General features: G+C 32.5%; 1 protein-coding gene across 1 annotated transcript in view; it reads right to left on the bottom strand.

Annotated features, from left to right (window-relative positions):
- Nucleotides 1-7,426: 7,426 nt before the first annotated feature.
- The window catches only part of LOC128241317 (coiled-coil domain-containing protein 73-like), a 37,662-nt gene continuing 17,290 nt past the window's right edge, over nt 7,427-27,798 (bottom strand). Inside the window, exons 16-23 of the mRNA XM_052958249.1 lie at nt 25,898-25,960; nt 25,466-25,528; nt 25,102-25,164; nt 17,591-17,783; nt 14,625-14,714; nt 11,667-11,749; nt 9,336-9,532; nt 7,427-7,562 (exon numbers count right to left, since the gene is read on the bottom strand). Of these exons, the coding sequence (XP_052814209.1) occupies nt 7,427-7,562; nt 9,336-9,532; nt 11,667-11,749; nt 14,625-14,714; nt 17,591-17,783; nt 25,102-25,164; nt 25,466-25,528; nt 25,898-25,960 (888 nt within the window). The remainder of the gene's footprint in view (nt 7,563-9,335; nt 9,533-11,666; nt 11,750-14,624; nt 14,715-17,590; nt 17,784-25,101; nt 25,165-25,465; nt 25,529-25,897; nt 25,961-27,798) is intronic.

The following is a 27,798-nucleotide window of genomic DNA, read 5'->3' as shown; positions in this document are numbered from 1 at the left end:
CACAAATCAACAACCTCCTCAGCACATGAAATATGATCCGAACGAAAACATCAACCACAGATCATTAACTTATGAAGTTTTCAAAATATTGAGGCTTTATCAGTCGGGTGGTGTTTACATATCTCCTCTGTAATATCATATATAAAACTCCTTGAATTGTATCCATCTTTTCCGTACATTTTCAGAATGTGGTTTGGAATGTCTTTCCTTGTGTTATATGTTATATATGTATATCAATAAAATAACATGAAATTATTGAATCGGGACTAATATGTAACCACTGAATACCAAGGGCAAATAAAATTGTAGTCATTAGCAAATTGTTTTATGTTCCTGCATGCAGAATGGTACAATAAAATTGCTTTTACCTTAGCACATTATTTATAATCATTTAAAAACACGGCTTTTCGCATCATGAGAACACTCAGAACTGTTCTTCATTAAAATCACAAAAACAAAACTTTATACAGTAATTATTATTAACACTAGACAGCTCTTTCAACATAATTGGTAATAGGCACTACTTTATGTCAGTTTCGCATTAAACAGACTAAGAAACGATATGAACAACTTTAAAGAACTCCTGCCATAAAAGGTCACAACTAAGGTGCGTATCTATGTTTCTGAAACATCAAGTATTTATTTTTCACATGACCAACCTCCAACCGAAAACAAACTTAAACATATGTCAGAAATATAAGTGTGCTTGCAAGATCATGTTGTCCTGAATAACGTATGTTTGACTTAAACAAATTCACGGTACTCCAAAATACTAACGACGGCATTTTCAAAGCACATCAATGAATAAAACTGTTTTATGATAAACAAATTTACATACGTAAGTTTTCCATATACTAAACAGAGGATAATGCATCAGTGTTCCTTCAATGCGGAAATTATGAAACGATCAAGAACTGACAGAAAATGTCAAGTGTATACACTGAATAAAGTTCGTGAATTTCACATTATTTACGTCACCTACATTTTGTTTTTGAGAGGTAAAACACACTACCTTTTGTAAACATTTATAATATATATTCTCGATTATCATTTATTAACCATTTCTAAATACTTAACAGCTTTATCCTCTTTTGTTGTACTGACAAATAGCATCATAACATTTCATGATCCTACGTGGCAGTGTAAAGTATTCCCATGATCAGTTTTCAGTAAAACTTTTACCAATGAGAAAAACAGACGAGTATAAAATAAAGCACCCCTTCTGCATGTAATTTGTTATTTTTTTAATTATTTGTTAGCAATGCATGGCACCCAAAGTGCATAAAACATTTGAAATGTCACTCGAAGATTGCCATGCACTTAACACATTTGAAGGATTGTTGTACAGAATGTATGTAATGGTCTGTTTTTGGTAACCTAACACTAATTGCATTCGTTAAATATGAAAGTTGTTAGATTTAAGGCCTATTAAATCTTATGCTATTTTATAAAATATTTGATCTTCTAAACCATGAAATCGACAGACCAAATTTAACGCGGCGATTTTACTGTTTAGAAAACCAATTACCCAAATGATCTTAGTGTTAGCGCAAACTGCCCCAAATCTAGCAAGCGCGCATAAGCGAATTAACATTATTTTGCAATATGACTTCATGAGGATTTAAGGCTTCTGGGAAGTTCGCCTGACTTGATTTAATTTCCAGTTATTTACGTAATCTACAATGAAGAAATTCCTGTTCGAAGAATCTCTTTTAGTTGTTTTTAAACTGAACAAACACATTTTGATGATCAACCTTTCAGACGTTAATTTAATTTCAAATTGTTAAAAAATGAAATGGCGTTCATATCACGACATTAACACTCATTTATTTTATGAATAAAAGTGCAATTTAGAATGCAAAGTCCAATTTTATTGTTGTGGTTGAATGTTCTTTAAAATTTCTCAAAATGCTCTCAGATATACATATATTTTCAATATTTGTATGGTCAAATATTGCCTTCCGAAGTGGTGTGGTACATTTCTCATATTGTACCAAACATTTGGCCAAACAGCGGCAGCTACATCCTTGGCTTGTTTTTGTAAAGAAACAGTCGGTGATGCACTCCAATTGGACAATCCACCGTTTCTTTTCACGGATCTATGTATAGTATCGAGTGTGCAATTTTAATTAGAAGCGCTAACTAGATATAAAAAAAAATGACGGTTGAAAGTTTTACTTCTGGGCAAGTTTCTATAGGCTGTTTTCTTTGTGTACTTAATAAGAGGGTTTCAATCAGACCCAAACTCATGAACTTTGCATGTACCATGAATTTGTAAAAAAGGTTGGATGACACGAAAAGTTCGTAAATAAAGTGAATGTTGTTTCAAAATACAAAACATCATTCTATAAAAACTTTCAGTTTCATAAACGCAGCAGACATGAACCATTAAAATAATTTCATTAACGCAGCAGACATGAACCATTAAAATATTATATTTATTCATACATTGATAATCAAAACTTTTATGACAACGTTTAAGATATGTATTAAGGTAGTTCGTAATTACTGGTTAAATGTCCAACTTTTGGTTTGAAACAACGATAAATGATTCCAATGGCATCTTAACGAGAATTGAAGATTGCGACTAAATATAGGCGTGTCCATTCGGATTACGTCACTGATTGACAGCGGAACGTTTCTTCTAAGGGCAAGATGTTAAATCATGCTGCGTGTGTGCGGTTAGTAATTCGAGATTTACAGCTTAAGTAGACAGACAAGACGTCGATTTCTATATGACATTTTCCAGGTTTAAAAAATTCAAGAAAACGACCTAGTCAGTATTTTTCGGTATTTTCGGCAATTTTAATTTGTTTTCAAAGCGCTCGTGTTTACATTGTGGGATTTATTTTTGATATTATCCGGACGTATATAACTCTTACTTCCACTTTTTGGAAACCCTCAAATCTGAAACTTGCTTTCTAAATATATTGGAATTTACGTCTTTCATGTCGTTTTTTGGTGGAATATAATGTACATTTCTTCATTTTACAAACTAACTAAGAATTACAACACTGTCTATTTTCAGATAAACGAAAAACCGTAATAATTGCGTATTCGCTAAGCGTATTTCATTTCTACATTTTTACGTAATGCCCATTTTTTATAACCGGGAGTCGGTAAAACAAAAGTTTCGCAGAGGTTTATCTAAGCGATATTTTATGGTTAGCACTTATCTTCTACAGCACATGTGTATGGATTAAGTTAGATTTGAATTGAAATAAGATATTATATAAGATAGGGTTCACTCAATTTTGAGCAAGAATGATATGAAACCTTAAATAGTTTCAAAGCCATAAATGTCAGGTTATACAACTGACTGTATGCTGAAAGTTGCACCCAGGAAGCTACCTGTATGAGGCTTCAACACAGCAACATGCAGTTGTAGCTAATTTGATAAATATAACTTACTCACAGAAATTGGTATTGATACGATATATGGTTGAAAAGCACAGTTTAATGTTCGAGTATAAATGTACACACCTTTTGTTATTTCGATGTATTCGCTTTATAAGTGCATACCAGTCAGAGCTACTGAAAAAAGACTAAAAGCATAAAATTCAAGCTTCTTTCAGTAATTAAAACATTTTATTTTGTTTCTTTCTAAGTCAAAGCTCATTTATTCATACAATACATGTTACATATTTAATAACACAAATATCACAATGACAATTGCATAATACTTAAATCTAATTAGTACATTACTGGAAGTTTGCTGTTTTAAAATGCATACTGTTTAAACATGTACGTATATTACTTCTGATGTATGTGATAGTTATTAAATAAAATAAAGCCCTTTCATCATTCGCAGAGGTTTGCTTGTAATGCTTTTGTAGACGAGAAGTGCAAAGGCCTATTTTCAACGGGGTGAATGCCTGGTCATTAGCTTGTAGGTGATATTGAATATGAATATTGACATTAAATACAAATAAAAAGAAAAATCAGAATCACATAATTATAAAACATTAAAACAAGCATTAATGATAGCATATATCTTTAAAATATATCATGGACTATTTAAGAATACATGAGTATAATTTGATTTACATGAAACAAAAAAAAATACAGTAATGTCCAGTAATCATACAATCAAACATAACATACTTAAGTAGATGGTTTCCATTAGTTCATATCAATTAAATGTCTTTAATTCTATTCGCAAGCATTGACCATTGTATTAGAATGAAGATGTTGTAAAGAAATCAATATGAGGAAAATAGAAGAAGTTAAACTATATCAAATTGTTCAACCCCCAATTACCGATCAGACTATTTGGATGTAAATGAGCTTAAGTAAGGGCTGCCTTATCGTTAAGGGTCAGTACATGTGCAGTATTTATAGCTAAAGAATAACAAACAAAACCAATATCCGAGAAAATAGCTAATTTGTTGAACTACTTTAAGGTGTTGTAATATAAATTATAACACATACGGACTCAATTATCAGCCAATAAAGTAAGGTGTTAACATATTAGTGTAGAAATGTGAAGTATTAAGTCCTGATCAACTGATCCATGCCAATAGGAACAGTTCATAAGTTCTATAAGTGGTATTTCTTTCTTAAGTTAGTGAAAAACAACAGATTTTAAATTAAATGATTTTAAATTTCTTTGAAACGTAACACACAAGCCTATAAACTATATTATTAAACATTTTGAGAGTATGGTCAATTTAAATAGACACATTTATTCATAATATTACTAACATGTGTGTAAGCGCCCTATCCTATTAAATCCCATTGAGAAAGTAGCTCGTTTCTACTGCTCTCATAACCATTCTTTGGGATAATATCATATTGAATTTCGATAAAAAAAGCAGTTTGTTCTGTCATTTTTTGTAAACGAGTTGCAAAATAAATCCATTCAACATTTGCTTCTGTTTACAAACCAATTTGTTAACATCTCCTTCAATATTCAAATTTGAAATTAAAGAAATGCATTTCTAAATATCAATAACAGTTGTTTTTAAGAAATGCTTCACTGATCTGAGATGCATAAAAACATGGGAAACGATCCACCCGCCATAATGTCCCATCTATCATTCGGAAGCAATCGATCATTTTCCATCAAAACCTGGGATGTATGCCGGTACATCAATAGAAGTAGTTCATTTTTGAATTTTAAATATTAGTATTAATTCATTTTAATGTTTTAACTTGTATTTTGTACTCCTAAGTTTAAATTGATATTTGCCAGTTTATTGTATTACTGCAAAAATAGTTAAGATCCCCAAGAATAAAGTTTGACTGCTAATTTGAAATTACTACGTGATCAACTTGCAATTCAATTGTAAACCGTCTATATACATCCGGTGGTTGTGTTCGATTGAAAATGATCGAGATGTTCCGAATGTATTTTTATATACTAGTTTAAAGCTGCACTCTCACAGATAGAACGTTTTGACAACTTGTTTTATTTTTTTGTCTTTGAACGAGCCAATCTTTGCAAAAATCCATGGAAAAAAGATATTTAAGACTGCTGACACAAAATAATTCCCAGATATTTATATTTAAGTTCAAAAATTGATGTTTCGTGCATTTTTCTTACACAATTTGTAACGGTTTAAGCCATAAAACATTATTTTTCGAACGGAAATATGAACATCTACGATCTGATAATTTGTCAGCAACATAAATCATTGGTTGGCAGATATTTACGCAGAAATTTGCTCTTTCCAAGACAAAAAAGTTGTTATAATGTTTAGTGGCATTTTTGATTAAAACATAATAACAGAGACATTCTAAGAACATACCCCGCAAACAGATAAGTACCAGTTTTATATCAATTGGCATAACAATATCAAAATTCAATAACGGATTCGTATGGTTTCGTTTAAAAGCTCAGTTAATAATCAAATATTAAAACAGTGTGTAATAATTAATGTAATTAAATACATGATGAATCTCTAAATAACCATTTGCAAACTTGATGACCGTTTAACTGCCTTCAATGCACTGTTCACCTTTATTTTAAAAATTACAATTGTCTTTTGTTTATAAATGAGTGCATTGGAAGGAAACACCAATGTAAACATAAATAAAAGACACATTCAAGTTCATTGCTAATTTGAAAAATGAATTTATATTATTTTTATTAAATAACTCTTAAACCAATCATTTAGCTAACACATGACACAAATTTGTTTTAATACATTCTTTTGTTGCTTTATGTGTTTATAATGTTGTATTTTTCAGCTTAAAGTAATTAAACGCATTACTAACGATTGTCGTAAAATATGATGCAATCTATGCAATATATTCAAATACATGTATCAATGAATATAGCGAATTCTTGTTTAACAACCTTTGTCACATGCATTTTTTACGCAAAAATCCAAAACGACAAAAATGTCTTCATATGTCAACCCAAAATGTAAGCTTCATCGATGTGTTTGCGTTGAAGTTAAACACTAGTAACTGCACCAGTTGAAATGATTAAACATGTGTGTTTGGCGCAAGAAATATAATATCCATTCACGCTGATTGTGGTTGAAGTTTCTGTTCCTTACCATGTTGTCAAGTTACCATGAACAACTTTCAACAGCTATGCGTATAAGTGTTAACATTGTAATTTACCCGCACATAACGATTGAACGGTTAAGCTCCCCCTCTATGGCTACACTGTTTGACTTTATATTCTGATTAATACGCGAAATTAAATTAAAAACTTGATATCAACTCAATGCAAATATTTTTCACAATTCACATTAAGTTGCAAACTATGGATGATGTTACATACATTCAAAGACTGTATATCTACACATCATATACACATCACAAACTACATTATGATATCAAAAACTAATAGATTAAGTAACGTGTGTACTAAGACGTGTAGTTGGACGTGAATGAATGTATGCATAGGCGAGCAAAGGTCGTTTGCCTTATCTAAATTTAAACTTAGTTTACTGATACTGGTAGAAATATTTTCCTTATAAGGTCAAACATAGCATTCCTAGTTTATATGATGTAAATATACCTGGATGAAAAGGTTCACACAAAAATGCCCACACAGGTACGAGGTACGAGAACAAAAGGGATTCAATCTCAAAGTACATGTATATAATATTCTTAAGCTCATGTAAATAGTATGCTTTTGTTATGTTTTAATCCCCCTATCTTTATTTAACTACACCGCCGTTCGGAGATTGTCTGTATGCATTAACATTTGCAATTATTTACAAGCACAATGCTTACAACATCATCGTTATAAGAGAACATAACAAATAAGATATATGATAATAAAAAGTATTATCGAATAAAAGAAATATTATCTACAGAAAAGGAACGATGAACGCTACGGATCAACTCCAGTGAAGTTCTTTTTGAGTTTTTTCTGTATGATCTATGTCCGCCTTCGTAACCGTTGAAAGTTGCGGAACCTCGACAGTATATTCTTTGTCTGATCTATGTCCGCCTCTGTTACCGTTTAAAGTTCCATACTATCGACAGTGAAGGTCTCTTCCGAGACCACACATGAGTGATACAAGTTCGCATCGATGTGTCTTGATTCAAGCTCTTGTTTCAAATTCTGAATAAATTTGTTGTAGCCCGCACGAAACACCCTAAAATAATATTATTACACGAGTTATACAGACAATATATTCTCAACTATTTATCCCTACATCAATTAACTTCTAGTAACTATACTTTCTCTACGGCAAACGACTCGTTATCATGTACAGGTAATTACTGTACTTTGACAGTTACAAATAACACTAAAGATGAACATGTACCTACCGTACCTCTTCAGCGAGTGACAAACAACTTGTATGTTTTACATATACAGGTATTAACTGGACCGCCTCAGTGAATCACACTCTTAAGTTTCACTTGTACAGGTACTTACTTCACTTCCTCAGTAACAAATAACTCTTGAGGTTTCAATGGGCATGTATTAACTGTACTTCCCCATTTAGTGAAAACCCACTCTACTGTATATGTACACTCTACTTTAAAGTTTCACATGTACAGTTATCTAATTTACCTCCTCGATAGCAAATATATCGAAAAGTTTAAATGGACATGCGATTTCTCATTTAGTAACAAACAACTATACTGTAATGTACTTGTACTTATAGTTCTTCCTCAAAACCAACTATTACGTGTACATGTAAAGGTATTAACTGTAATTCCTCAGTGATACGAATCTCTTAAGCATTAACATAATAAGTATTTACCGTACCTCCTCAGTGACAAACAACTCATATGTTAAAGTTTAAATGAAACAGTGTGCTAACGGTTAAATGGTTGGAATAATTATGTTAACTATGTTTTTCTAGTATAATTTCATTTAGCCTTATGCTATTTTATATAATTCCAATATTGTTTAAATTGATAATAATGTGCACTGTGCTGTTTGTACAGTTTTGTGCTGTTCTATGTCTCTTGTTTGTGATTTTGTGTTCTATGTCTTTGGCGTCTGCCAATTGCCACTAAACCGGGTTTATGTTTAAACATTTTGCTACTGAGCATGTTTCTGTAGCTTTTTGCATAAATATTTACATATTCATTATATGAACAATATTGCATTAGGACTTTAAAACGTTGTGTTTTACCAAGGAACTACGTAATACCACTGTACATACCATAGCCAAATACTTATTATAATGCAAGATCTTCGGATATACCTGTTTTGTTTAACACGCATACTTTCAAGAGCTTTTAACTATATATAACTATATATATATATTAATAAATGGAGTTCATCATAAGGTTGTTGTCTATGAAATATTAATGAAAATAAACATGTCTTTATTTACCGCCATCTCACCATTAACACATAACGTATATTCGAACCTGTGCTTTTTCTTCTAAGTATTGAGAACTACTAATACTTATAAACTATAATGTACAGTACATCGGATAATGATCCGAAAAATCGAATATGTCAATTACAAAGTCACAAAAAACTCTTATTTATATGAAGAAGCAGCAAGATCGTCTTCTATATCAATTTCAAAGTCACAAAAACCTGAAACATGTATGAAGAAACAGCAATACAATCAACACCACTTCTTATATTATTAGCATTTGTTGTACAACATACATATTTATTTTGCTTTTGAATATTGACATATCGAGTTAATAACCCTACCTTTGTGAAAAATCACCAATGACAAACTCACATTTTAAAAAAAAAAAATAAAGCTTCCCATTATGCTTTCTTCTGACTACCGTGTTTAAAAGGCTATATACAAGGATGCTGACTATCATTACTGTTCCCTACACAGCAATACTCACCACAGTACATAACATTAATAACCGAACCTATCCTGTCCTGTTAAACCGTAAATCCTACATATATGCTGACCCTTTAACTGCAAAACTGTTCTTACGGTTCATAACGATGTTCATATTTCGACAGAGGAATGCCATTTAGCCCTACTATCCCGTCCTGCCGAATGGTAAACATTAATCCTCTTCTGAACGCCTCGAGCATCATATTACATACCAGCCGACCTTCACTGTCGTTTTCAAAACACACTTCAAACGTGCGCCCTTCATACGATTTTCCTGTGGATGTCTCATTTTTCTGTAAGGTTGTTAATAGAGTTATAATGTATAAGTGAAGCAAAGGTTAAAGGAACAAAGAATAAATTCTATCAGACAAAATATGGGGTATTTTAATTTATTTCGAAATAATTTTACCTGACAGCAAATTTATACATATATTGAAATTGCACCGTATACATTCATTACGTTTTCTAGATGTTGGTATCTTAGTGCTTATTGAATCAGTTGATACATAAGGATTTAACCGTTCTTAAATATGTCTGAACAACTATTAAGCTATTGTTTTGTCTTTAAATCAGTATGTTTTGATATCTTACGTGCATAGTCAATCATGATTTATTGTTTAAACTTTGATTATAATATATTAAAACTGATCTTAAATCAACAAAAATACATGTATTAAAAAATATTACTGTTGTGATTTTCCTATTTCATTTCGAAACTATAACATTTTAAAAGCATACTCATCACAGAAAGCACTCTCGCAAATGAAAGAATAGCTAACACGCAATATATTGAACGCTAATTTTGCGTTAACTAGTGTATTCGTAAGCAGAGGAATCAGAGACGCATAAAGCACCACTCAGAGAGAAATCTAGCTTGTTTAATAATAATTGTAAAACAGCTAATGAAAATTTCAAAAAGTAATTTATACTTGATTTGAGACATTTCGCTTTTGACATAATAGATCTTGCAGAGACAACTCGTGAACACAGTGCTTAATTAAAAGAAAAACTGATGTTTCATCAAGACAACGATAGTGCACACCAGGCCGTGGACTCATTTCTTACAAAATACTAACTATTATGTATTTAGTATGAACTACTGCAACATCACCCTTATAGTACCATGCTTGCGCATATGGATTCATATGGCTTTGAATATATAAAGGAAATTAAATGTCCGTAATGTCGACTGTAAGCAGCTACGAGAAGGGTGGTATGATGACATTTAAGTAAGACGCCTGATCGATACAGAAAAGTATTGAATCGTGAGGGCAATATTTAAAAAAAACATCGACTAACAAACGCCTACGTTGGAATTTACAGAATTGTTTTATTATTGATTTAAACGTTATACGTGCACAGTCTTGTACAATCCAGATTCTGCTTTTATCGATTTAATTTTATTTTATAAAAATAAAAAGGTGTAAAAACAGAATATCCGTAAGTATGCAGCTTTTAATTGATGTGCCACAAAACAATTTGGAATATTTTTAATGTTATTGTACAGGCCTTCTGATTTCTTTTATTTCCGTCGTATATTATGCTTATTATTTCATGCACTGTAATGTAATCAAACAGAACTTGCAGTATAATACGAAAAACAAGTTACACAACTGGAATGTCATCCTGAAAGGGAAAACATGAGCAGTTTCAAAGACTAGAATATTCATTAATGAGCCCTCCTTGGCTAGGTGTCAGTCTCAAATCAAAGGTTTGTGTGTTCATGTCCAATCAGGATACTTTCTCATTGCCTCAGAAAAAGGACGTCCGTACTTGTTTCTACCAATAAACAGACTCGAGAGTGATTTAGTAAGCTTTATCCTAGTTGAAATGATACATATAATAAGACACTAGCTGACTTGCAAACAGTTTTTCTATTTTTGTTTATTGGTTTTTCAGTCTGTCGGAATGTTTATCAGTAGTCTGATGTTTTCCATCAATGCATTATCTAGTTAGAGGATAAAGATTCATCACTCAAATTATTTTTGTTTGATAGACACGTGTATTTATTGATTTTGTTCAAGTTATTAGTTATTCAACTGTTTGATCATACCAGTTTTTTAAAGGTTACATCAATATACATTTTAAATTATTACATCCCAATTAAAACGCAGACGCCAAACCTTGGTTTTTACGTTTCCGATCAATAAAAATGAAAAAGTTCTTTTGTAAGTTGAGTTTAATTTTAATATATGGATAATTTGGATAACCCCCTCTACCATAGAATCTAGAGTAATGTCAATCGAACATGAAATCAGATCTTTATACACTCGAGAGTAGAATATTTTACGATCGTTCGATTGCCTTAAAACGGAATCATTATGGTATAAGTAATATCAGTATGTAATTTGCAAAATCTCGTTTACCTTAAACTGAAATTGAATATCGTCATTTACAATGAAAAGCAATTGAAAATAAAAACAATACCATGTAAGTGCCATCCTCGAATGTAAATACCACATCGATAGCAGCTTTGACCTTGACCTCTACTTTTCCAGTAGGTTGTGGCCCTTCAAGCAAAAAAATGATATATTAGTATTTGTTAAAAAAACTAGTGCTTTCACTGAAAGCGTTTACTACCCGCTCTCATATAAAATGGCAGTGTACAGTTTAGAAATTCCTCATTTAATTGAAAAAGATAAGAGTATAGTATTGAATCTTGTACATTGCACTTCTTCTCTTTTCGCTTTATCATTATCTGCAAGATAAATATCATCCAAAATTTTCAAGTTGTGCTGTGGACAAACGTAAAGCAATAACTAGCTAATTAGCTAAAACAGTGTTCTTGTTCACATTACTTTCACTATTTCTTCTTTACCATTGTTTGAAAATGAATGAATAAATTGAGTCTTGATTCCAATAAACGTTCTATCATTATGTTCAGGAAGTTAAAATCAAACATAGTATGACTTCAATATATCCACTTCAAACATCATTTGCCGAGAAAAGTATGTTTTAAAGAGCATCACAAATAAATCAAAACAGTCTACAACAACGAGGGATTAAATCGCTTTTACTATATTTTCTATTTTAAGCATTTGTATCATAACTAAAGTGATTGCAAAAACGTATTTACTTACACAAGAGGACCATGAAGGCCCGGTATCGCTCACCTGTTCCAATTCAAGTGTGAAAGAAGTTTTTCAGGGCGAGGCCAATTGTGACAGGGGGGGGAATAAGTGTATTCCATGGCAATGGAAAGTGCAACGAGAGGGGACTTAATTAAAACAATGCTACATTTTAAAGATGAGGGAATAACAGTTTTAGAGAATTTGAAATGTCAGTCTGGTAGTCTGCTACCTTTGAAAGGATGCGTTCTAACCTTTCTTTGTACATTTGTTTTTCATTTTCTGTTCTTGTTATGGTTGGAGTATAAACATGAAAATTGTTTCATTTAATTCAGAATGTATTTTAGCAGTGAGTGTGATTAAAACCCTTGTTCTACATGTAAATGCACGAAACATTGTGAACTTATTACATATACTTTTGACTACATCATGGAAGGACTTTTTTGTTAAATTACAGAGTATATTTTTGAATAAATCTGGATAAAATCATGATGTATAGAATTATAACATTTAACCTGCTGGAATTAAAAAAAATATATTACTTAGATCCTTCCTAGTGACCAAGTTTTTTTAATATCATGAATAATTTTTTAATATCACGGATGACCCAGTTGCAAACCATACCTTGCTGTAAAAAGTACATTCTGACCAAGTTTCATATCGATAAAATAGAAAATATGGCCTTAACAGTGTTTTAACAATGTTTTTATGATTTGACTTCGTGACCTAGTTTTCAGGTTACCCGGTTTCAAACTTGACATAGACTTTATAAACACAAATATTCTGATATAGTTTCATGGTGATCAAAGAGAGAATGTACCCACTACAGTGTTTACACAGTTTTTGTATGATTTGAACTAGTGGCCTTGTTTTTGACTTCAGATTACCCAGTTTCAAACACTTCCTAATGATTATCAAGAATAACATTCTGTTCAAGTAGAATGAACATATGGTCATAAAAGTGCCCTCTAGAGTTATAACATGTTTTTCCTATTATTTGACCTTGTGACCTAGTTTTTGACCGCACATGTCCAAGATTCGAACTTGTCCTAGAGCTAATTAGTATTAACATTCGGACTAAGTTTCATGAACATACAGTCATAAATGTGACCTCTAAAGTACTATCAAACTATTTCTATGATTTGACCTAATGAACTATTTTTTGACCACACATGACCCGAATAAAAAATTGACTTAGAGATTATTAATATAAACAGTCTGACAAACTTTCATGGAGATACAGTTATAAATGTGACTTTTAGAGTGTTAGCAAGCTTTTCCTTATATTGACCTGGTGACCTAGTTTTTGACCGCACATGACCCAGATTCGAACTTGGGCTAGAGCTAATCAATATAAAAATTCTGACTAAGTTTTATGAACATACAGTCATAAAGTGACCTCTAGAGTGTTAACAAGCTTTTCCTATGATTTGACCTTATCTTCGACCGCACATGACCCAGATTTAAACTTGGGCTAGAGCTAATTAATATAAACATTCTGACCAACTTTCATTAAGAAACATTTATAAATCTGACCTTTAGATTGTTAACAAGCTTTTCCTTAAATTTGACTAGGTGACCTAGTTTTTGATCGCACATAACCAAGATTCAAACTTGGCCTAGAGTGAATAAATATTCTGACTAAGTTTCATGAACATACAGTCATAAAAGTGACCTCTAGAGTGCTAACAAGGTTTTCCTATTCTTTGACCTGGTGACCTAGTTTTCAACCGCACATGACCAAGAATTAAACTTGACTTAAAAATTATTAATATTAACATTCTGACTGACTTTCATGAAGATACAGTCATAAATGTAACTTCTAGTGTGTGTTAACAAGCTTTTCCTTCAATTAGACCTGGTGACCAAGTTTTTGACCGCACATGACCCAGATTCGAATTTGACTGGGGATCATTAATAATAACATTCTGACCAGGTTTTCTGAAGATACAGTCATAAATGTGACCTCTATAGTATTAACGAGCTTTTCCTTTAATTTGACTTGATGACCATGTTTTTAACCTCAGATAACCTCTAACCAAGTTTCATTAAGATTGTGCCAAAATTGTGACCTCTAGAGTGGAAACAGTCAAATTGTTCACGACGGACGACGGACGAAAACGATAAAGACGGACACAGGGCAGTCACAATAGCTCACCATGAGCATTTCATGCTCAGGTGAGCTAAAAACTAGTTTGTATCCATGACAACATAACCCGATGTAACCATGTCAAAGTATTGTCACGGCAACTTCAGAAAAGTATTGCCACCTAACAACGGCAACATATAATCATCTAAACACAACAAGGTAACGTACCGTGATGACTCTGTGTGTGACACAACTTTGTCTGGATGGAGCAGCACGGGCGGACCAGAGCGGAGGTATGACGGTGCGATGTCAGCAATCCTGAAACAGACAAATAATTCATTTAAGGGTATGCCTGAATAAAAAGATACAGAGATCTTGTTTGATGGCAAAAAGATAAAACATTGGTTTAAATAAAGAAAATAAAGAAAAAGCCTTAGAAATTACCTTTGACAATTGCGGTATTCTAAATGCAGCTACATCATGATAAAATTTAAAACAAGAGCTTCAGTCGTTGCGATGATTGCTAATGGCCAACGAAGATTCAAGTATAAGCACAGCGTGACAACACCTAAATGCTATGACATACATCAGAAATTTTCATTCCTAAGAAAAAAGAAAAGCTTAAATGTCATTCTACATGCAGACTAATTATTCCACCTGCTCAAACATATTGTTTTTCCGCTCCTTACAGCACAAAATAAAAATAGATTTAAGTAAAGTAAAAAATATCATTTCGCCGGAACATAAAGCCGCCATTTCAGAACATAATCTCGTGTTGCTGTTAATACCAAAGACAAAAGATTTTATTTTCAGTTTTACGGGAGCGCCGATCCTAATTATTGCAAAACCCATATATTACAAAATTCAATTTCGTAGTTATATTTTTATTATTTCCACGATATTCCTTAGACGTAAAGAAGAAATTGAAGTAACTGTTATATTACTCATGTCTCAGGACCAACTGGTGTACCATATGTCATTCATTATTGGTGTTTTACTACGATACAACGTATACCAATCAAAAATGCAGTTTGAATTGATTTGAAAGTCTACAATGATGACATTAACAACATTGTTTACGTCAACAACGATCTGAACAATCGGCCCATATGTTTTTGTTCATATTTATTTATCATGATCGAATACCTGCAAATTGATTCAAAACTTTTTAAGCTTAAGTATAATAATTAAAATTAAAATTTTAAGCAAGGCCAAAAAATGATTTGGTTAGGGTAACACTCTTTTTAAAAATATGTAGGCTTAAAATTAGGCTTTTTATTTATCTTTTTATTAGGCTTTATATAAGAACGTTTATTTCATCCATGGTGAACGTGTTTAAGTAATATTCTGTATCAAGCGTTCAAGGTTTTAAACTGCATATAAAACACACTTAAAAAATAACATAAAAAGGTAGGGTCGGCGCCTATTACCTCGGTAGGGTCGGGTAACCCGAACCAAATGTAATTTTTTGAGGCACAAGAAAGTGTAATAAGCAGTATGAACGACAGTGTGTATTTGTTCTTCCATTGTTGAATACAATTTCTAATGAGATGTGTTCTTTGTGCAACTGATATTATAATTAGTGTTTTTTGTTACAACTAATTTAATTAATCTAACCCTGGTTGACGCCTGTTGGTTATTTTCTTACAAGACTAAAACCATATATCAAATTACTAAATAAATTAATATTGTCCATTTACGCAATTTAAGGTCTGCAGAAGCATATCATTCTTTTAATTATCTTTGAGGCCTGGAGGTCCACATAATAAGGGCCATGGCATTCTAGACCTACAAACAAATTCAGACAATAACATTTTTGCAGGGACAAAAAAGTATCAACTACTGACGCATATATATTTCAGAAAAAAAGAATGTGCACAAAATCCAAAGGTTTAATGCACTTTTGATAACCAATATTGGGTATAAAAATGCAAATGAAAATGAATAAATTTGCAGAATAAAATCAAGATTTTTATGTAAATTCTGTTTTTATTATATTAAAAATGGAATGTTGCACGACAAGTGTGATGCTGGAATATTTATGCCGACACTTATATCCACTCAAGATGCAAGCCATTGACCGATTTTTCCACATTTTTTTTAACAACAATTCTATTTCCTGCATATTTTTCTTTCAACAAGATGTTACAAGTGGTCCAGCGGTTCTTATACTCTATTCGCAGATAATTGTCAATTAAAAAACGGTGCCTTGGTGGGGGGAGGGTGGTCTTGAGGTTGTTTGAGAATGAGGGGTTTATGCCCAAAGAAGGGTATACAGGGCTAAAGCTTAAAATGTAACAGTCACACTAAAGCCGGACCATCCCGGATCAAGATATATCGCAATGCGGATTGGTCGTAGGTTAAATTGAGTGGACAATCTCCTGATGATCTAAAAACAGCAGACACCACAAGAGATGACTAACAAGAATTAAATCCTGAAACATCCCTGATCAGCTACAGACTGTCCCGAACCACCACAGACCGCTGTCCAACATAATATGCCTGACTGCTCAGGATCAACGAGTTTAAATAATTTGTCTTTTTTATTTCTTCAAAAAACAAAGAACATTCAAAAAACGCCCTTGTTATGTTTTCAAAATATAATATAAACAGGTAAAAAATAGAAAAACAAAGAGAATGATGTTTCATGTTTTAAATTGTCAAAATCACTGTAAATTTGTCACTTTTATTACCACTTAGCCTAATGTGAAAACAGATACTGATATTATGTCTTAATTTGATACTGACAAATGTCAATGGCCAGAAAAAATACACATACTATTATGGTATAAGTACTCAGACCACTGCAATAATACCAAGAGGTCACTGACTTATTGTGGTCAAAACAGACTGACTATTTAACTAGAATATAATGTATCTTATTATGGTTCTTAGTGGGCACTGACCTAGTCATATAATACTAATTCTACATTATTTACACGTCTGACTCAAGCCAAAAATGGGCAATGCCCTTGTCGGGTAGTGGTCTCTCGCATAGGGCGAGAGGAAAAATGTGTTGACTTTTGGGCCTGTATTTAATATACATAATAAGTGAGACAAAATAAAATTAGGTGTAAAAGCAGGAAAAATGTTAACATACGATGCCACTTAAAAATGCATAAAAATTGCACCAAACCAGTTATTTTTTTGATACCGGGATGAGAATTTAGAACGAATTGTTCCCTTATACCTACCAGTATCAGATTTACGATGATTATACTCCACATTCCAAGCATATAGTTTTTGAGGGGTCGGTAACATTTTCCTGTCTTTTAACCAGGGTTTGTACGCAGACACCAAGGAATCTATCCTTTGCAATGCTGCATGCATGGAGGATCTATCTATCTTGCTTCGCCTCGCGCCATCTTGTAACAATACGTCTGAACCCTGAAACAATCAGCAAGGTTACAAGTTATTAAGATGATTCTAACAAGGTCAATCATTTACATGCGGTCATTTCTTTGCCTTGGTGTCTGGGGAATGATGGGTGTAAGCTGACCAAGCGGAGTTTCTTAGAAAATCTGATTTCACCCTCACAATGAGCAACGCAACAACGTTTGCATGCAAAATCTGTGAACTTATTAATATTAAAATTATATCGTGACTTTGGAGGTAAGAGGAACATTTTTACCACACTTTTAAACAGTGTTGATTATGATTAAATAAATTCTTACTTATGTTCAACAATAAGCTGCATTCTGATCATATGCCACAAGCAAAACCAGAGGGATGCCTAGAGTTCTGGAGTAAACTTCTTAAGGTAAATAAAGTACATATCAATTGTGTAGTGCTCCAGTCTTGCCAATAGTTATTTCCCCAAGGTCATTGGTCATTATGAACAGAGTTCAAATAAAGGCCAGACCCATCTTAAAGCTCCAAGAGACAAGAATGTTATGAACATCCATTGTCTGCAAGACAGATTACATTAATCCAGAATATTTTCTTTCAATACCACACCAAGAGCCAAAGTACTGTATATTCGAATCAGTTAAGCACCAGTTAGGTCAATACCCCGCCATGGAACACAGTGTCACTGTAATAATGGGGGACGATGTTTATTATTCCTGAGGGTCAAATACATGTCAGGTTCAAAAGTTCACAGTGAGCTCAGATATATGCTTCGAGCTCCAGGGTCATTTTTAAGGGGGTAACTCTTTAGTGTCTACATGCACTTAAAGCCTTGATCTTATAAGATTATATAAGAATTTATACTCATTCCGCCACAGTTTTGGCTATCATTTGTGATATGCTGGAAATTGTCTTTTAGCTAGAAACCTGCAAACATTAAGCAAGGCTTATGACTGCTCATTCATCAATACATATGTCAAGGTTAGCGTCACTTAACCCAGTGCTGGTATTCTTCAAAACATCCAAGGCTATTTCCGAACTAAGTCAAATAAGCTTCCAAATGGGCGCCGACCCGACAATTTTTATAGTCAGCTGGTATAAAAAAAAAATCAAAACAAAACAAAACAATATTTTATAAGTGTGTTTTGAAACTTTAAACACAATTTTCCAATGATCAAAATAACGCTCTTATGTAAAGCTTATTTAAAGTACCCTGAATGCCCTGTATCGCTAACCTGATCAAATTCAAGTGTGAAATAAGTGTTTTCAGGGCTAGCCAATGGTGACAGGAGGAGGGAATAAGGGCGATGGAAAGTGCAACGAGAGGGGACATAATTAAAACGAATAAGGGACTAGTTTTCAATGCTACATGTTAAATGTTAAAGTTGAGGGTATACCAGTTTCAGAGAATTTGAAATGTCAGTCTGGTAGTCTGCTACCTTAGAAAGGATGCGTTCTTGCCTTTGTTTTTACATTTTTACTCAAACTTGACTTAGAGATTATTAATATAAAATTATGACCAACTTTCATGAATATACAGTTATAAATGTGACATATAGAGTGTAAACAAGCTTTTCCTTTTCGAACTTGGCATAGAGCTCATCAATATAAACATTCTGACTAAGTTTCATTAACATACAAATATAAATGTGACCTCTAGGGTGCTAACAAGCTTTTCCAATGATTTGACCTATTGACCTAATTTTTGACACATGAATCAGATTAGAACCTGACTTAGAAACCATTAATATTAACATATTAACGTATCCTGAAGAGACAGTCATAAATGTGACCTCTATTATGTTAACAAGCTTTTATTTTGACCTGGTGACCTAGTTTTTAACCAAAGGTGACCCATCGAACCGGTCCAAGATTGTATTGAGGGTAACCTTCTGACCAAGTCTCATTAAGATTGTGCCAAAATTGTGACCTCTAGAGTGTTAACAGTCAAATTGTTGACGACGGATGACGGACGACGATGACGGACGACAGACACAGGGCGATCACAATAGCTGACCTTGAGCACTTCGTGCTCAGGTGAGCTAAACAATTTATATAAATATAAATATAAAAATATAACTCATATATACTACTAATTCAAGAATAAATATGTAGCATGTCACTGATAATTGTATTTATATGTTAATTCATTGACATGTATGTAAATGTATACTATATAATTGTGTAAACAGAACTATCATTTGAAGTCCTGTCCTTTAGCCTCAGGTATTGCCCGTTCCTTTTAAAATATAATATAGAAATTGACACACATACGTATCTCGTATGCATCGATATAAAAATCATTTAAAAAATAAAAAATAAATCAACGTAAATGTTTTGCTTTTTAACATTTTTGGGAAAAGTTACATGTCATTGATCAACTGTTTCTATTGCGGAAATACCTTTTCTGAACTACTGATGTAATGTTTTCTTGATAAATCTCGTCAAAAAGTGTTCTTTTTATATACTAACATTTTACTTCAGAAATATGTTCCCGCAGAAACGATTATAATTTCCGGTCGTAAACTTTTCACGGTACGTTATTGAAATTATTGCATAATTGGTCGAAGAAAAGGAGCACGTGCAGCATTGACGTCGTTTTCACGGCAAACATGGCCTGAATAGGACAAAATACATGTTAAGAGTAAAGACTATAGAGTATTGTATTTGGATAGCAAAAAGGAGAAAGACAGGCATTTGATGCTCAAGATGTCGGTTTTTCAGAGGACGAGGCTAGAAAGATTCTGGTGTTGCTGTTGAGTTTGTATAGAAGATTCATTGAAAGTAAAAGGAATGCGATCACACTGATAAGAACATTGAGATTTATAAAGAAAATAAGAAACTGGTTTGTTGAAGAAGGAGTATGTAAGGATGTGTGTGTGATATACAACCTAAAAAACTTGATGTGTCTATTTTTAGTACACATGTAAACGAAAAAAAAAACGGACCGTAAAGGGCAACCGAGTTCGAATCATAAACACTTTGTGGGATACTTTGAATTGCAAAGCTCTACATATGCGGTGATGAATACGACTTAGAAATGTTCAGTTTAGCAGAAATTAGGTTTCTGACAAGAGAGACACTGATTGCAAAATATGTTATTTTAAAAAAGGGCCATAGAAACCGCCGACACAGAGTCGTATTTTCACCATTGTCGAAATATCGACTCTCTAATTTACCATGTAGAGGAACATGAATTTGAATGTATCCGCCAAATAAATAAATCAGTGTAGGTAGATTGTCATTTATTTAAACATGAAGAAGTATGAGGATGTGAATGAATTTGGATATGAGTCAATGATGAGTTAGTCCGTGCCTTACAGGAAATTGAAGAAGTCGATAAAAAAATAACAAATACTTAATTGAAGTTCCATCTGTAATGACAGATAGTACGAATGTTATTAATATCCCTTCTTGCACGTAGCCCGGAAGAAGGCGGGTGCATGTGAAGGAATTCTCATATGAAAATCCACTGACACTCTTTAGTGGGTGTACGTTCCAAATCTCAAGTTGCAATTGTTGTGAAGAAATGACTGAGGCCTTCAATCTTGTTATTTTAAGAACAAATTTCGCCTTTAAAATGCATGTTTGGTTTATTTCATTAATATACTTCATATATATTTGTGATTGAGTATGTTATTTTCTTGTTCAGTTGAAGTGCAAAATTGTATGTTAATCTTATATTTGATTGTAATCCCTATTTAAAATGATATCTTTTACGTGTTGATGGTGATAAAATATTAACATAGTTAAATTATATTTTGACTTTACCCTTTGATCTTTCTGTTAAATAAATAAAAGCGGTAGCAGTTTATATTATTTGTCGCTCAAGGTCAAAATATTTTTCCTGAAACGGGACACGACTGATATATGTTGAATATACCTTTCGCGGGATTATTTAAGTATTTATACGCACTTGCTAGGACCATTCAAGTACAGATAAATACTTGTTAATAAGATCTAGTCTAGAGAGGCCCTAGCCGTACAAGGTGCTTATTGGAAGGTTGTGATATTTGGTGGGAAGTAAATGAAAACTATGAAAATAAGAGACAAAAATAAAGGTTTGTCGGTTTTAAATTATCGGCTATTGTTAACATATTGCAAGTCTATGTATGAGGCTGACTGATCTTAACTTTTAGCGATGGTTGACAGCTGGCATCATCAAGGTTATCATGGTTTCCCTAAACAAAAGCAACACTGGCCGCCATTTTCGTTTGCCACGACTAGTCATACTATCTGAATTATTACTATAAGCCACGATCATGCTCTTACTTAAATATTTGTAGGCATTAATGTACAGTTGTCAAGATTTATACATCTCCTCAGAATCTGAAGAAAAAAAGCAATACATAACATATAAACTAATGAGATGTTAAAACGAAATAAATAACCAATCGAACAGGCTTATTTATATGAAGCAAAACGAACACGTGTGTAACTCCATTTAAGATTTACTCATAATTAAAAAACAATGCATAAACATACCACATCTTGATAATGATAAAGCCCTTGGAGAGCGAAACATACCACACGTCCAACTCTAATTAACAATAATCTGTGCCTAACAGAACCCATGTAAAAAATTTAACTGCCAGACAGACCACATGTTCTCAGTGCCATATCAACCAATTTTAGCCATGTACTAGGTTATGCTAGTGCCAATGTGTTTCATTATAAATTGGGTTCTGGTCCCTGTGATTCTGTAGCTATTTTCTTATATTCGCATATATTTTAGATTTAAATAACATACTTCAAGCAACATTTTATGACTTCTAACTGTATCGCAATTGATTCCTCTTTATAAATCAGAACAATCTAATCAAAAATAGAATAATTGCGGGATACTTTGCAACAATGTTTTAACCAAACTGAACATGTGATATTGTTTAAGAGTTAATATTTTGATCAGCATTCTCGAAAATTGGGATATGTTTATCTCGATGACATTTGATCTTGACATCTGTTTCGAACGTTTTGTTTATTTATCTCTAACATTGAAAAACTGCTTTCATTTGGTGACCATTGCCCATATAAACATACAAGACCTGATACAAAAGCAAATTGTAGCCTCAACAATACTAAAAAATAAATTTGTACCAAGTTGTTTCAAATAAATCTGACACTTTCCTCTGAAAACTGAAGTAATATAATGAACACATGTTGATGTTTGCCTTTTTTTCTTTGTATATATGAAACGCGACGTTTATATCTTATAATAAGCAAGGAGTTATGACGTCATTGTTTGTTTAAAAATTGCACTCTGATATGATCAGTGCGACATCTTTTAACCAATGATATACGACTTTACACAAATAAGCTTTTATTTTATACAAACGTATATTGTTTAAATTTCTTTCAAAACAAATACTCAATTACAGAATAAACTGTTAAATTTCAATTGCATTATTGTATTTAAAATATTAATCTAAGTATTAATCGTATTTTTGCATCTATGAGCAATCGTGCGATCGCCTTAAGCACCTTTAATGTGACTATGGTGATGAAAAAAGAAATGAGAAAACACTTACATGTTAAATGACCTTTCTTTTAACATTGAAGTAGTAAACGCGTGATATGATAATTTAAAGTGCATAACGAGGAAATCAATATCGATGTCAGTATATAGCATATTTTTAATACAATGTGCCATATTCAAATATAGCATTAAAACCGAAGTTACAATTAATGATGGCAATCTTGGGCACCATCTATGATTATTTGGTCGGCTGAGGTGTTGGCAGTTGATACCGATTGTTGCACATACCACAGCAATTTCCGTTTAATTTGGTTAACGAAAATACTCTCCTTTATTGCCACTCTTCCAAATACCTACTTATTTTCATTCAAATTCTAGTCACAGTTAGAGGTTAAACATTCAGGTGGTATGTACGATACGGTATGTAAACGGTATTATTATTCTTCAGTTGAAATGAAGAGTTTATGCATGACCATAGCCAAATCTCTATAATATATTTAAATATCAGTGATATTGATTAAACGTGAACTCACTAGTCCCTCATTATAATCTATGAATTTAGCGTGTTTAATATTATTACAATTATATTATCAATACTCCGAATAAGATGTGGAACGTTATTGGCTGGTGTATCTCACCGGTACATATATCTTTTAAGCTTTTCTGTTGATTTAAAATGATGGAAAATGATATGTTATTTGACTATGCTTTTTAAATGACCTTGTGCATTTGTTTGTAAATCATTGAAACCAATTGTAGGTAAATTATCAATATATTAGATGCTTCACACACGTTGACCTTGAAATGATGTTGATCAAGACCTTCGTTGGCCTTTATGGCCAGTATATAAGAAAGCTTGATATATATATACGCAACTTACAACTAAAATCAACATTAAAGTTAATACATTTTTGTGATTAATAGGGATAAAACATATAGCCAGATAAAAAAACGACAGTCGTATGGGAATTTCATGGTTGCCGTGATAATTTGGATGACTCAAGCTGTCCACTTTTGCTTAAAATTAACTTCAGACATGCCCCGACAGGAACATTTCTAGGGACGCTCTTGTCACAAATGAATACAAATACGAGAACTAGTTTAATGAGTTATTGTTTGATATGATGACGTGTATCAGACTTGTTTTATCATTTTCTCCAGTTGATATTACAATTTATACATATTTGATTACATAGTATTCTATATTATTTTAAATAAAAAGAAACATTTTATGCATGTGACTTTGCCTGATTTGTTTTAATATCATCAGTCATTATCGAGGTAGGTCCATATTTGTCTATGGTCTTACAATATAACATATTTACATACGGTTCTCTTAATTAAATATGTAAGATTACAGGTGGAAATATGTACTTATACATAGCATATAAAAATGCTGAATATATTAAAAACGAGGCGGCGTTATTATATTGTTAATGATCTTCACGCTCCTATTGGCTTGTATTATGGCTTGAACCCTACGCATCCCACGTGTTTTTTAAAGACGAATCTTCTAGATTTAAGTGGTGGTGGATTTTACGTTCGTTGTTGAATGAGTGGATAAGCTACCTTTAATTCCCTTGCCCGAAAAAAGAGGTTTTGTAACGACAAGAAATTTAACTTAAACGATACATAACAAAGAGATCAAAAGCAATCAGGTAAGCCCAAGCAATATTGGGGCCTGGTCAATGACCATTTGCAATGAAATCACACAAAAGGGAAGCTCAGAGCCGCGACTACGAATAACATATTTTCCGATGGTAAACAGTGCCGATCGAATTGTAAAGTATCATGTTCAGCATATTTTAAATGGTTAAATACACATCATTTGCCTTTTAACCACTACGATATGATAAATAAACATATCTGTAAAGGTCTCACCTTTTCAGAATTATCAAGCTTCTGTTTCACTTGTTCCCGCTCATTATACCGTTTCTCTATTGTCTGGTAACATAAGAAATGATTAGCAATCTGTTTAAGTGATGATAACTATACGTGTCGATACAATTAGATATAGACTCAGAAAGGATAAGATGAATTTTTAATAAAATAGCAAAATTGCAAATCGATTCAGTGTCATATATTTAAACACTGAATCGATATGTATATAAACGTATATTAAACAAAACGATCAGCTACGATCACGATATTTAACAATTTGTATAGATGATTTAATTTAATTTCATTAATATTTCAATAAACAATCCATTTATATATGTTCCCGATTAAGTTTCAAAGGTCTCACATTTTCTGAATGTTCTGAGTCTGCTTTCAACTGTTGCATCTCGTCACATAGATCCCCCTTCGCCTAAAATGTAGTTTATGTTACATTTAATCTACATGTGTAACGTTTTTTATACTATTCTATTTATGTCAATCAAATTTAGACATCCAAATAGCCAGGTTTGGGTCAATTTCTTCTTAAGCGCAGTATGGTCACTCGATGAACAATTTTTAGATTTTACAACGAAGTGTAAAAACAATCATAATAATTTCATTATGAGTTTAATATATTTGATGGAGGAATGTGTTTGTAAACAAATACATTCAAACCATTTCAGATATTATTTAAGTTTATATGATTATTTGACCACTTATGAAATGAAGAACCTTTTGTTTAATTTGCGAGCATTGCTTTTATGCCGTATTGCATCTTACTGCACGGCAGTGCTCTTACCTTTTTAGAATATACAGAGGCCTCTTTCGACTGCAGTATGTCTTGTTTGAACACCTTGCTAGCCTAAAATTATAAAGTCAAACAGTAAATTTAGTACTTGCCATGGAATTATAAGTAATTATAGACTAATGACAATTGTGTTACTATCAACATTTACGTAGACATGTGATCAGTCACGAGTCGTCATAAAATACCCAATTGGAAACAACTAGTTTAGAAGCGAGAGTTTGGCGAGTAATTTGCATAATTCCAGGATGAGTTGGATTGTTTCAATTTCTTAACTATGTCATTGACCTTGACCCTGCGCTCTTGAATGGGGATTATGTTTAAACTTCCGACGTCTGGACTTGTTTCTATTATTTGTCATAAAAAATGTTCAATAAAATTGATGTCGAGTGTCAGATTTATTTTGTTATCACATATTTTTGGCCGGTCGACAGTAAATCTTCCCATATATTTTATCAGTCAATTTAGATAGTAATAATGTCACTATTCATTACATATACTTTTTATAAGATTTATATTCCAAAACGTTGAAAACAATCCGTTTTGTAAATTTAAGGTTATTATAGTTTAAATGAAAATTAATGAAATCGTTATACTTGCAATAAATGTTTACAAAAATGGTATTGACATTTTAGTAGATTTATTAATGTTTTACTATAAGTGTTCCCCAACAGGTTGGCAAAATACATGAATCCTCTTGTTTTAAAAGGTCTCGGCTTTTCTGAATAACCTAAGTGTTGATTCACCGGATTCATGTCGTGTAATAGATTCCCCGCCTCCTAAAATATAATTCTTATGATACACTCGATTTGCATTGGTATCATTTTACATTATTATCCTATATATGTCAAACAAATTTATACATTGGAATACTCAGGATTTAGTCAATTTCTTCTTTAGCATCATACTATTCGTGAAATAACGAAATTTGACACATATGTTATAAAATATAGTAACACGTTTGTGCATGGTTCTCGCACTTTTTGACTCGTCGATTATCAGTTTTGCGGCCCGGGCCAATTATCGATGATCATTTTGCGATCCGTAAAATGTTTGCTCATGTACATAACTTTAATCGTAAAATCATATTTGGCGATTGTGAAATTATGATCTCATTTAACAGATACACTGATTTATTATGAAAATCGTAAAGGGAGGCAAACGCGAACGCAGTTTCGGAAATTATTCAAGTTAATCATTTATCGATATTATTAAGTTATCAATAACCAGTGAATACTATTGAGGCGGCATTTTTATTCAGCGTTAACATTAGAGGAACAAAAGAAACGAATCGGCAAAATTGTTTTTAGTTGAAAAACAAGAAAAACTGTAAATTCATGTTGACATCAAGAGTGCGAGATATGTGTTTACTTTAGTACAGAAAGTTGTTCTTCTTGCTACGAGGTCATTTTAATCAAACCGAAGTACAATACAAAAAGGAAGATGTCAGTGATTTTACACAACAAATTCGGATAGACGTGTAGCTAAATATGAAAATGATGATAAAATAAATTTGGAAAAACTATTTTTACCTGTTTACAAACTTGGCTTACCCTAAAAGTAGATTGAATCTGAGGTTATTTGTGCAACTGGATTGCATGTAAACTTTAAGAAGCATATATATTAAGTAAATTTAAAAATTTCGATTCGTCTCGGGCCGTTATGAGACACTCTTTTTGTCAATCATCACGCAACGACCTGGCTCCGCCACGTATTAAACTCTTATTCTTGGTTTTAAACGAACACCAAAAAGCGTTTTGTAACCTGGCCATTCAAAGAAAAAGTATCTGCGAATATGACGGAATTTAATATTGGTTAACGATTTATTGCATATCGGTAAATTTGCCGTTAGCAATACACTCACATATAAAGTGAAAAAACATGGTACAAATTAC

This window comes from Mya arenaria, chromosome 7, assembly GCF_026914265.1.
Source record: "Mya arenaria isolate MELC-2E11 chromosome 7, ASM2691426v1".
NCBI lineage: Eukaryota > Metazoa > Mollusca > Bivalvia > Myida > Myidae > Mya > Mya arenaria.
The sequence above is the reverse complement of the archived record's forward strand: the minus strand, read 5'-3'. Positions and strand labels throughout refer to the sequence as shown.